Source organism: Eleutherodactylus coqui, chromosome 11 (genome assembly GCF_035609145.1).
Source record: "Eleutherodactylus coqui strain aEleCoq1 chromosome 11, aEleCoq1.hap1, whole genome shotgun sequence".
NCBI lineage: Eukaryota > Metazoa > Chordata > Amphibia > Anura > Eleutherodactylidae > Eleutherodactylus > Eleutherodactylus coqui.
In genome coordinates this window covers 21,669,027-21,682,388 of record NC_089847.1, presented here as the reverse complement: position 1 = coordinate 21,682,388, position 13,362 = coordinate 21,669,027, and the positions used below count along the sequence as shown (strand labels likewise).

Sequence of the window (13,362 nt, the reverse complement as noted above, 5' to 3'; positions counted from 1 at the left end):
TCAAAAAAAAATCCTGCAGTTGTCCAACTGACCACTAGGTCTAACGGTCTGACGTTTCGGCTTCTGCAGAGAAAATCTCTCAACAGTCATCTCATAATCAGGTAGGATTGCAATGAGCGAGAACACCTACATATAAATAACAAAGGATTCACCATTCATAATAGGTGGTTGTCACAGCTCACCTCCTCCACCTTTCTGCAAAAGTTGTAAAGTAAGCTAACACCACTCTCCTATAGAAGTTAATGGCCCAGGGATTCTGCTGTAAACCATCTCTCTAAATGCTGCTAACTGCAGCTCAGGCAGGATGGCTGCCCCCATAATAATGCACAGAACTAAAGAAAAAAAATCCACAATCAAAAAATAAAATAATCACTATAATATCCAACCGCACAAAGAACAGAAATGGTTGGGGGAAAAAAAACTATGTATTTATAAAGATAAATATTGGTTTGATATTTTGTCAACTTAAGTTTTTATTGATTTTGCTAAAAAAAAAAAAAAAAAAATTAAAAATTAAATGGGCTATAAGCTACAAGGCTTTTGCAGAGGAGTAGTCTTTTAACCCTTTGCAATCCAATTTTGGATTCAGGGTTTCCTAGGGGGGTTTTCTCTTTCTGCCATTATACAATGGTGCCATCTGCTGGCTAGAGCCAGTACTACGGTATGTGACATGCTGGAGAGGCCCCCCCGACAACAGAGCGGCCAGTAATAGACAGTAAGAATACCCTGCTGTACGTCTTCCGATATTGGAGCTGTACAGCCTTCCATCAGTATGTCGTCACAGTGGATTGGAAAGGGTAGTGCTAACAGTGTCGCCACATGGGCGTTTTTTGTTTTACCCCTCTAGCATCTCTAAAGCAAGCAAAGTGGCCCCAAATCTGCAGTCAAAATAAATTTGCCAATTTTCCTTTTTACATATTTTTTTTATTATTGTGAGTTAAAAAAAATAAATAAAAACAACATATTCAAATGGACATTTTTACCAACATTCATCATCAATCCACTAATCAAAACTGAAAAAAAATGAATGAAAAAAAAAGAAAAAACAAAGAAAGTAAGAAAAAAAAAAAAGGCTTAGGAAGAAGTCTGAAAACGAGACCGACCTATACCCTGGGTGAGTTTGGATGGGTTTAGTGTCTCTGGCAATATTTGTCTTCACTATTGATAGACAGACATAGTCACACAACCCACCACACGATGCCTGCCTCTGAGTGGAGAAGCTAGAATGCAAGTTAACTGTATTAATAGAGAAAACAGCTAGCATCCCAGCAAATATAAAGAAAAAAAGAAAAAAAAGCAATCCAATTATCACATGGAATTCCAAGGGCAATTTGAGCAATATTTTAGTTCACATTCGCTCATTGTTTGCTTTCTGCATTCACACCCGCCCCCCCCCCCCCCCCCTCCCCCACAGACCCCGCACCCCCCGGCTTTCCAAATCGCACCCCTTCATACACAGGTTAAATACAGATGCTTTACTTCTGCTACATATTTACATTTTTGTAAAGACTGATTAGTCTACCGGGCAGAAAATCAATAGCCGGTTGCCTCAGCGAATGTTTCGACTGATTGCGCCCCCCACCGAGTCTTGCAATTGGCTGCAGTTGTGATGGTAAGAATTACAGTAATTTATGGCCACGTCCGTATTACATGGGCTGGAAATATTCATGCTTTGAAATATAGCAGAGGTTTCCAGTTAGAACGCAGGTGTAGTTGTTTTCTAGATTATACACAGTTACTTATCGGCTGTCCCATCATCTTCCTTATTTGCATATTACCCAGAGGAGCATGCATGGCCTTATAAGTCTCCTCACTCCACTTCTTGGTGCTCTCTCCCTAAGGAGTGATGTTACCCCTCCCGACCCTTATCTGCTATTTGTCAGGTTTTTCACCCATGGTAATGAGCAGCACGACTGAAGGAGTTTGAAATCTAATCTGTAGTAAAAGCTCTGGCTATTATCCTCTCCTCAATACTTTATACTGCAGCTCTGCTTGTGCTATTTTATATCAGAATAACCCAACATTTGGATGTTATAGGACAAGGAAATGTGGCAGAGCCCAATAATCTAAGGTGGTTCAGTGGCATTCCACTCCTCAAACAGCACAAGGCATTAGGATGGAGTGGTTTTCATGGATTGTAATTAATACGGACATCATGGGGTGTCCATATTACACTATTTCCCATGAATTAGAAAAAAAATATGGGTTAAGGGGCGACCAAATCACTATGTATAAATACATGAGGGGACGATACAAGGATCTCTCCCATGATCTGTTTATACCCAGGACTGCGACGGTAAGAAGCGGGCATCCTCTACGTCTAGAGGAAAGAAGGTTTCATCATCAACATAGGAGGGGGTTCTTTACTGTAAGAGCAGCGAGACTGTGGAACTCTCTGCCTGAGGACGTGGTGATGGCAAAATCCATGTAGGAGTTTAAGAAGGGACTAGATGTCTTTCTAGAGTACTATGGCATTACGGGATATAGACATTAAATGGTCAGAAGGGTTGTTGATTCGGGGATCTTCCGACTGCCAAACTTGAAGTCAGGAAGGAACTTTTTGCGGACGAGTGTTGATCCAGGGATTATTCTGACTGCCATTAAGGAGTCAAGAAAGAATTTTTTCCCCCAAAATGGGATAAATTGGTGTCTACCCCTACCCGTTTTTTTTTTTGCCTTCCTCTGGATCAACATGAGTGGAGGAAACAGGCTGAACTGGATGAACATTAGTCTTTTTTCAGCCTAGCATACTATGTTCTCCTGTTTCACTCCAAGACATTCTGGTCCCAGTAGTATGACGAATGCCCCTGCAAAGATGTATGCAGCCAAAGCCATTAGGCTATGCTGTAAGGTCATTGCCCAACTATCAATAATGAAGGAGTTGCAAGGGGTGGGTTGCATGATAGCCATAGTTTTACTGCAGGGCATAATGGGAATTATAGATATTGGGCTCCAGCAGTACAATGGGCTAAAATTTATAGTGAAACATGCGAAAAAATTTTGAAAAAAGTCGTCCATTGACAACGGTCACAGAATTCTCTCTCTTCTTAGTTTTCTATATACTGCAACATTGTAACTCTTAAAGGGGTACTCTAGGAGGTCCTATAGGTGGCAGACATATTTCCAGCTTTACTTACCGACAATAAATGCATGATTTATTGTACAATAGTCATTCGTATTTTTTACGCCCTCCCATAATGCCACCAACTACAGCACTGTAGTGGGAGGGCCTGAAATTCATGACTACAACCCCACAGCTGCCAGAAGTAGGCACACCGAAATGCCATATAATGTAAGTTTATAAGTTGGGTTACAACTACCAGGGGACACTTAAAGCACCACTCTGGTAATTGTTTTTATTCCCTACATAGCCATTTCCCCAGTACATTTCACTCGGCTAGTTACCTTAGCTATTGACTTCTATCAGAGACTCCTGGCCTCTTTCTCCTCCGATGGTCATGTGATCTCAAACTCTGACCAGCTTAGATTTACTTGGTGTCTGAAAAAGTCAATTTCTCAGTCTGTGTAATGCTATTACATGGACCCTACCACAGAAACTGCTAAGAGGGGGGGACACAGAATCTCCTATCACAGTGACTGATCATGATCACACAGTTATAATAGAGGAGATCACAGCTCATCCTCCTGACTGTACACATATGGTCTGCAATTTATTTAGGTGAATATAGAATGAAATGAGAATTAAACAGTCCCCAGCAGGCAGAAATGGTACAGCCTCTAGCTAATGATGTGCTTAAGCATCATGGGGTTGATGTGAAAGTGAACCCAAAAGATCTCCCCATCAAGATAAGCATCAGACAAGGGGCTGCACTGCATGGAAGTGGATGTTATACACACAGGAGACCTCCAGAATGCAACAGGCAATCGGGTGATCGGGGCAGGAATGGAAAAAATGTGTTTTTACCAGAGTGTCCCTTTAAATTCATTATCACCAGCATCAATTACCTTGAAGGAACTAAAAAGCAGCAGAATAAACAGTTCCAAAAGGAGGACAACTTAGGGTCTTTTTTTAATCTAAAATTTTTGTTTTTAGAATTTTTGGAATTATTTTTAATATTAAAGTAGCAGAAATGATCATTAGCAGTTTCATCTAATTTTAGTCCGAGCCTGGAGGCAGGAATTATCCATCCAGGTTCATTGTTCGAGGCGGAGAGAATTTTCCAAAATATTCCGGAATAAAATGTTCCCTGATCTAAACAGCAGGAAGTCCCCCAATATAAAACTATATCCTCCATATATTTAGACAAAAGCGGCTAAGTATACGAGGGACTTTTGTTATTGGAAAACAACAGAGAGGAAAAAAAAAAAAGTTTACATTTCACGAACCTCACAGCCAAGGTCAACATTTCCTTTTGGGTGAACGAAGGTCCGGAGAGCAAAGCTGCAATCATTCTTAGATAAAGTACCTATTTATCCCTCCTATCCCCCTGGAGCAAACTCCACATCCTACTGTACCACCGGCGGGCTGTCAGAACCGATTTAGTAGGTTAATCAACCCGCGCGCATTCTGTGATAACCGCGGCCGATAAGAGTAATCTCTAATTACCAGCGCGAACGGCAGCCAATATAAACAAGAGCCATTATTTTTAGCTTAATCCAAAAGTGGGTTTGATTAGCGGGAAAGCGGTGAGGCAACAGACAGTATATTCCATGTAATGAATTAGGGCTATTTGTATTGCAATACACAAGTAACCAAGCAATTAAAAAAAAAAAGGTAGACACACGGCAATCTGTGGGTATACTGTGCAAATGACAGTGCAAATCGGAAATGGGTAGCATAAAATTGAAAAAAAAATTTTGGCAAGAAAAAATTTTGGTAAGAAAAAAAAAATTTTTGCACTGGCATATCGATCGGTGTGGAAAAACACAATAAAACCACAGATTTGGAGGACGGCTGCTGGCCGAGATAGGACGATGAACAGCGCTGTAAAGTATTACATTTCATGGCATTGCTGAAACGTGGAGATGTGGAGTGAGGCGTATGTATGAGTACGGGTATACCGCATAGAGTGGTGTTTTTTTTTTTGGTTTTTTTTTAATGACACATTATTTGGGACTTCAAACCAGATAAAACGCGGTTTAAGGGGAAGGTTGGGTGTATTTCGATGACTACATCTAAAATGATTCCTAATTGTCTTTATATACAAGGACAAATGGAGGATATTGTGCCCAACTGTATACTAATAATGACAACCAGGGCACAGAAAATCCCGAAATGGTTTGCAGAGATTGAACGGATAAAGCAAAGGGGCGATTAGTCCATCAAAGAGGAGTTAGGATGTAATATAACAGGATTACATAATTATTTATAAACTAAGTACTCCGGCTGCCAACCAATTCCTCCAGCGCAGCAAGAAATGCTCTACATGTGCCGGAATCTGAGAGCGGCCCGGCTCATCGCAGAAAAGATGCCAGAAAACAAAAAAAAATCCATCGCTTGTTAAACTATTAGAATAAATCTATGCCTGGACACAAATGATTTTTTTTAAATGATCCCCTGCTTTTCTATTTCCTTGAAGCAGAGGATCTCCCCAGACAATTCCATGATTGGTTCTGGGGGTTGGTACATATGCCCCGCTCCACTTCACCAGCGCTGTTCATTCGGGCCGGCAAGAAAGTAAAACAAAAAGACAGAAAAGTACAAGAAAGGAACAACGGATGGCGCATGTATTCAATAGGAATAATGAAATTATAAGCGTACCAGCAGCGACTACAGCTGGAGGAGGCGATCCTGCCTCACCTCCGCTCGTCTGACTCATGGGGGCGACAGAGGTTTCACGAGATGTGGGTAATTGCAGCTCCTTTGGGAGAAGGTCATAAACCGATTCTAGAGGAGAGAAGAGGCAGAGATTTTAGAATTCCAGCCGGAAAAGTATCTGGTCTTGGGGATAGAAGACATTACATATAACATGAGGAACACACACGAGTCATATATAAGTATATCAATACAACATATTACATAATGCCATATAATAACTTCCATATAATATACTCCCCTACCAAAAGTAATTTGGCACCTGAGCAAGAAGCAAAAGTAGTATTTATTTCCGTATGTGAATACTTATTGGGGCTCCTTTGGCCCCGATGACATCAGATACTGTCCGTGGTATATTTTCTACTAACGTCCAATACACTTGAGCTGGTATTTCCCTCCAACCATCCTGCAAATATCTGTCGAGTTTTCTCGAAGAAGATCGGTGGCGTTTATATTTCCTGACCAGAGATTCCAGATCATCGCAAAGATATTCAGTAGGGTTCAGGCCAGTGCAATCATGGAACCTCCATATCCTTAAACCAGCATAAAAGAGCGTTTGATTAGTCGCAAGGTGCGTCGTCTTAGTGGAAGTATGGCCGACCATTCCCGGAGTATTGCCACATTGTCGGCAGCACATTACTGTCTAGAACATCAGGGTATACATCAGTGTTCATGGTTCTTGTCACTACAACCAACGGAATGAGACCATGCCATGTAAAACATGGCCAGACCATAACAGAACTTCCTCTGAACTTCACAAGGGTCCTCCACACCCAGGTACATCTATATGATGTGAAGATGGAGTAGCGCAATTCGTCAGTCCATAGAACGTTCTTCCATTGCTCAACCATCTAACGATAAGGCTCCTTGCACCATTGTAGACGGCCGATGCATCTTCTTTGAGAGAACTCACCAATTTTGTAGGATGAACACCGGGAAATAGCAGCTGAAGTGTATCAGATGTTAGTAAAAAGTAAGCCACGGAGGGTTTCTGATGTCATTAGAGCCAAAGAAGCCCCACCAAGTATTAACATATAGAAATAAATACTACTTTTAGGCCCCCTGTCCACGGGCGATGCGAAGTCCCGCAGCAGATCTCCGCCGCGGGAGCCACCGCCGCCGAATCTCCAAAGGTCAGCCCTATCGGCAGGCTGCGAATTGCCCGTCGCGAGCGGAGAATCGCAATGATTCTCCGCTCGTGAACAGGTGCCGGCGCTTTCCATAGCATTGCTATGGAAAGCGTCGTCCGGCACAGTTTGCCAGCGGTTTACTGATCACTGCCGTCGGCAGGGGGCATTAATTTTCTTAGGTGTCCAATTACTTTTGGTAGGATAATGTACATTTTTGAAGGCTATAGAGCTGACAGCAGAAGCCATCAAAACCAATGACCACAATATATGTTCAGCCACATCTACATGGAGGGAGGAGTTGTGACTGCTGGGGGGGAGGAGTTGTGACTGCTGGGGGGGGGGGGGGGAGGCGTAAGGACCAGAAAAAGGAGGCAAGGGTTTTCCCTGGAAAGAGTATGCAAATAAGCTCAGACTCAGGAGGAAGAAAGCTGGTTCTCTAGTGCCACCTATTGAATAGGAAGCAGATAAGTCAATGTCTCACCCTTCAACAGATCTTGCAACATGACTAAAGAAGAAGTTACATTGACTTTTATGGCTGCGGTCCAATAAGTGACGCTGGGAAGTCGTCTCTCCTTCTCCTGGATGGAGCTTATTTGCATACCATTTTTGCATGGAGCTCTGGCTGGCCTATAAGGTCCTATGCTAAATTGGCGGTCTCTACAAGAACAAAAACTTTATTCCTCCTAGATCCCCTGCAAAGACACACGAGTGAGCAGCTCTATAGGACTGAGAGAAACACATAAGCACTGGACCAGGACATTCTAGTTTGCCGTCGAGTGCCTACTAGTTTCTATCGATAGCTGGCACTCCTTCTCCAGGGTATGGTTGACGGTATGGTAAATCGAATACATTTCTCCCCCCTGTATTCTTTTGTATGAAACATATAGTAGCCTTTATGAAAAATGCTATGTAGTAGGGGGATCTGCAGACAAGTCTCTGACTACACAAAACAGTTTCACCGACATCCATAGTAACATAGTTCGTAAGGCCAAATGAAGACAATGTCCATCTAGTCCAGCCTGTTTATCCCCTCCTATGTTGTTGATCCAGAGGAAGGCAAAAAACTCCAAGAGGCAGAAGCCAATTAGCCCTTTTGGGGAAAAAATTCCTTCCCGACTCCCTAATGGCAATCAGACTAATCCCTGGATCAACCCCTAATAGTTCCTACCTGCCTGTATACCCGGATTAACAATTAACCTAAGATTTATAACCTATAATATCCTTCCTCTCCAGAAAGACATCTAGTCCCCTTTTAAACTCCTCTAAGGATTTTGCCATCACCACGTCCTCAGGCAGAGAGTTCCACAGTCTAACTGCTCTTACAGTAAAGAACCCCTTTCTATGTTGGGGTTCTAATCCAATTTCCGGCATTAACATTTTTGGCTCCGAAGGAGATTCAAAAAAGGGAAGGGACTTATTTGTATAGTGCCAACTTATTTCACAGTGCTTTCAAGTTATTGTTTTTTTATTTATTACCCCCCAGCTTATTTTATCGATCTCAGAAGGATGGAAGGCTGAGTCGACCTTGAGTTGGCCACCTGAACCAAGCGGGGATTGAACTCACAACCTTCAGGTTATGAGCAGGAGCTTAGGACAGCCTTAACACTCTGTGCCACACAAGGCGGATTGATATTTTCGAGTCAACAAGGGGAATAAAATAGGGACACTTGGGTTCTCCTTAGTGATGTGAGATCCAAGAAGGTTGACCAGAATTGGCCTTAAAAAAAAATAAAAAATAAAAAAAAAAGGTCAAAACCTGATGAAGTCACAAAGGATCCGAGCACTAAAACCCCCATTGTATTGGCCGCAGTGTTTAGAAACAAATAATCTCCTGCCGAGCGAGAGGGTTAATATTTCTTACGTAAGTAATAATTAAGACATACTAACAAGTCGGAGATAAAAGTCAATTAGAAGGGCAGGGAGTGTCTATGCTCAGAGCAATTATCTGTGGGTTGTTTAACTATATTAACAACTTTACATAACAGTACAGAAGTCCTGGCGCTGCCCGTCACCACAGAGTTATATATGTATGACGACATTGAAGAAGCAGCAGACAATCCCTAGTGTTCTCAATGATGCCGGCGAGTTCACATGGATAGGCTAGAAGTTATTTACCGACTAGGCTTATGCCGAGCGCTAAACGTCTTCTCAGATGCCCGAAACAAAGCCTGCCTGGCAAGGATGACGGTGGAGAAATAAGTTTTCCATCCACTGATATGGCTTGTGTGTTCTTAGGAGGTCCACTAATAAAAACTTTCTAAGATAACAACCCAAAAAAGTTATATGCTGTAGAAGAGCTCTAGCAGGAAATGGGGGGGGGGGGGGGGGGATGTTATCCTACAAGTACTTTTGCAATCCCCTCATGTGGACAAACTTGTAGTACTCTAGCCCAGTGTTCCCCAACTCCAGTCCTCGGGGACCGCCAACAGGTCATGTTTTCAGGATCTCCTCAGTCTTCCACAGGTGATGTAATTATTGTCGGTGCCTCAGACATTGCCACAGGTGTTCTTACTATGGGATATCCTGAAAACATGACCTGTTGGTGGTCCCTGAGGACTGGAGTTGGAGACACCTGCTCTAAAAGAATCAAAAGGGTACTCCAATCCCCCCTATAATTGTCTACGGATGCGGTGCTTATGAGGGTGCGTTTCACACATGTGGATTTTAGTCAAGCAGGTTCTGAAGCCCAAACCAGGAGGGGATACACAAAAAAAAATCTAAGTTGTATCCATCCTTTATTCTCTTACTCTCCTTTTATGATCCTTACCTTGCCTAAACATCCCCCTAGGGTACATCACACGCAGGGGAATTGGCGTGGATTTTGACACGAATCCACAGCCAACTTTACCTCTTTGACTGCGTCCGACACCACACGGAAAATTGCACCAAAATAGCACAAACTATTCAGCAAAGGTCGCTTTACTTGTGTTGATCTCATCCAGATGGCGAGCGCTGATCAAGGAGATTGGCGCTTGTATAACTTGGCTTTCACACAGGCCAATTCAGAACGTATAACAGATGAACAATCAATCATTCATACGATGATTCATCCCCCATAGGCCGGGAGCATACTACTAGATTTCGGCCGCTGTTTTACGTCCCTAATAGTGATCCGGCCTGACTGTGGGTCTCCTGACCCGATCTCCGTGTACCATAGGAATGTATGATGCTTGCATTTGGGGTCAGGAAGCCTCTGGTCCGGCCAGGATGCACTTCTGTAGCACAGACGCAAGATGGTAGCCAAAATACGGTAGTGTGTTCCCGACCATACGGCTTCATGGTTGTTGGTAGCACATCCTCCGGTTACATGTGAAGACTTGCTGCAGACAATGACCATTTTGAGCGACCACCTGACAGATGATCTGTAGGACGCTTTCACAAGGGCAGATGATCAGGTGACCGAACGTTCATTTCTAATCATCTGTCCGTGTACAATGCTTTTTCGTCTTCCTAGGTCTCTACTAGATTATCCCAGATCATAGACCACAATTAAATTAGGAAATGTCCCAATGTAATGTAAAAAAAAATCCCATTTGGCCCAGCTCACATTACTTTCAGTGCCTCCATTTAAAGAGGTGGTCCAGATTCCAGATACAAACCGTTGATGTCCTATCTTTAGGACAAGCCCTCAATAGTACAACCCCGATTCCTAAGCGCCCCTGCCATACTACTGATGGCCTTTCCCAAGGGCAGGATATCAATAGTTTACAACTCAACAACCCCTTTAATGTATACAACCAATTTAGCGTATACAGTACCACCTGCCACTCATAGGGTGACCATTTTTAACTCCAACACACTGTCCTGGCCACCCACAATGCCATGCTGTAGTTCGCTGGACAGTTGGGTTGCTGGGGTGTTGATATGCGGTGATAACTTAGAAGGTGGTGCAGGGCGAAATCAGAGCGGCGCCCCATTCATTCTCAGTCAGATCTCCAATCATACATACATAGTAACTAGAGATGAGCGAACGTACTCGTTAAGGGCGATTTCGCAATCGAGCATCGCTATTTTCGAGAACCTGACTACTCGGGTGAAAAGATTCGGGGGGCACCGGGGGTGAGCGAGGGGTTGCAGAGGGGAGTGCTACCCCCCGCTCCACCACGCCGCCCCCCAAATCTTTTTACCCGAGTAGCCAGGTACTCGAAAATAGCGATGCTCAATTGCGAAAATGGCCCTTAACGAGTACGTTCGCTCATCTCTATTAGTAACATAGTACGTTAGGCTGAATGAAGACAATGTCCATCTAGTCCAGCCTATTTCCAACCCCTAGTTGATCCAGTGGAAGGCAAAAACTACAAGAGGCAGAAGCCAATTAGCCCATTTGGGGGAAAACTCCATCCCGAGTCCATAATGGCAATCAGAATCATCCCTGGATCAACCTTTGATAGTCCCTACCCGTCTTTATACCCGAATCAACAACCCACTGGTCACCTAATGTATATATCCTGTATATAAAGTGATGGTATAGCCTAGTGAAAAGCCATCCCCTTTAAGAGATGTGAATAACCCTTTAACCATATTCAAGGGCTTACCATTGCTAAAAAAAATAATTACTACTATCGATAGCCAATGGTTGTCATCTACCTTTCCAAGACCCCGGAAAGGAAAATCAAACAGGCTATGTCTACCTACACTATTGCGTAAGTAGACATCTCCCATATAGGAGTCAGGAAACAACCCCTATAGAAGAGCAGTAATGGCAGCCATGTTGACCCCCCCCCCCCCCCCAATTTTCCCACAAAGCAATACAAATGACTAAATAGGTTCTACATTCAGAATCTACAAGCCATTCTGTCATCTATCCAAAAATGTAATATGGTTAGCAACAATCACAACTAACAGTCATATCGTCTAGGAGATGGCGCCACTAATTTCCCAATTCCCTGAACAATAAACATATTTGCGTACCGTTAAGATCTTCAGCTACTAAATAATTTCCAAAAGCATCCATAAACATGAGAGATAATGTGCGCGGGGGAGGCGAGAAGGTTGGGAGGTGACCCTAAACTTGGAAACCAAGTCCCCCTGGACGCAAGATCCTGCGAGCATCTGAAGCGGACGGCTCATTGAGACGGAAGTAGTGCCTGCCTCATGCCAGCAGTGCTTGCACTATTTAACCCCCCGGCCTGTTCCTATTAGAGACCAAATTAAAAACCGGTGCTTGTTTTCTACGTTCCAAGTCTTTCTTCCGTCCCTCCATCTAAGACATCTATAAAAGGGATCTTGGGTTGGCCCGATGCCACGCTGGTCCTTTGAGGTCAGCGGCATAAAATGTGACCTATTGTACGAGATTGTATTCAGGAACCTTGAGAATTTTACTGAGAGTCAGCCCCTTGCCAGGGCTGGGATTAATATTAAATCCTACCCAGATCTGGTTGTCCTGTCGCACAGTACACTTTAGGGCCATCTCCACATACGTAGAAGTTTTGCGATCGCACGTTTCCTGTATAATACGCGTTCACATAGTTTCTATTATTATATATCTTTTTTTATAGGTTATAGTTTTACTTACAGACTTTTACAAAAGTTTCCTTACACCGATCCTTTCTTCTTGCCAAAGTTTCCATCGAGAGGATCGACGACCAAAGCCGTGGATGCCAATGTTGAACGGGATACCATTAGTCTTCCATAAGCGGCCATTGTAAACTCATATACTGTAAGGTATCCCTTTCTTCAGCATGGCAATGTGCAAACCTCTGATCTATGCCATGCAGTAACGAACCTTGATGGAACACACCAGAACGGAGGACAAGGTGGCCTTCATCAGGTAGTGGTGGTCTGTGGACCCATGGATTGTATGCACCATAAATGGCAGCTGGGAAGTTTTGCAGACTGTTTCTTAAAGCGCCCCTCCGCCCCTCTGACTCCCTGATGCACATTGTCATCATTAAAGGGGTTGTCCCGAGAAAGCAAGTGGGGTTATACACTTCTGTATGGCCATATTAATGCACTTTGTAATATACATCGTGCATTAAATACGAGCCATACAGAAGTTGTTCACTTACCTGCTCCGTTGCTGGTGTCCCCATCGCCATGGTGCCGTCTAATTTCAGCGACTAATCTCCCGATTAGACGCGCTTGCGCAGAAGGGTCTTCTCCCTTCTCTTGGGTCTCGGCATGAGCTGAGTTCTGGCTCCGCCCCCTTCTACGCGTCATCGCGTAGCTCCGCCCCGTCACGTGTGCCGATTCCAGCCAATCAGGAGGCTGGAATCGGCAATGGACCGCACAGAGCCCACGGTGCACCATGGGAGAATACCCGCGGTGCATTGTGGGTGAAGATCCCGGCGGCCATCTTGGTAAGGTAAGTAAGAAGTCGCCGCAGAGCGGGGATTCGGGTAAGTACTAAACCTTTTTTTTTTTTTAACCCATCCCTTGTGTTTGTCTCGCGCCGAACGGTGGGGCCTATTGAATTTTTAAAAAGCCCGTTATCGTTCAGTTAATCGTTGAATCATG

At 43.7% G+C, this 13,362-nt stretch overlaps 1 protein-coding gene across 5 annotated transcripts in view; it reads right to left on the bottom strand.

The window, feature by feature from the left end:
• The window catches only part of NFAT5 (nuclear factor of activated T cells 5), a 117,582-nt gene that overhangs the window by 49,312 nt on the left and 54,908 nt on the right, over positions 1-13,362 (bottom strand). For 3 of the 5 annotated variants that reach the window (XM_066584136.1, XM_066584138.1, XM_066584137.1), the window contains exon 2: positions 5,723-5,848. In XM_066584136.1, the coding sequence (XP_066440233.1) occupies positions 5,723-5,848 (126 nt within the window). Of the gene's footprint in view, positions 1-1,103; positions 1,221-5,722; positions 5,851-13,362 lie in introns of those variants that run through there. The other 2 variants (XM_066584141.1, XM_066584140.1) reach the window with 2 other exon arrangements.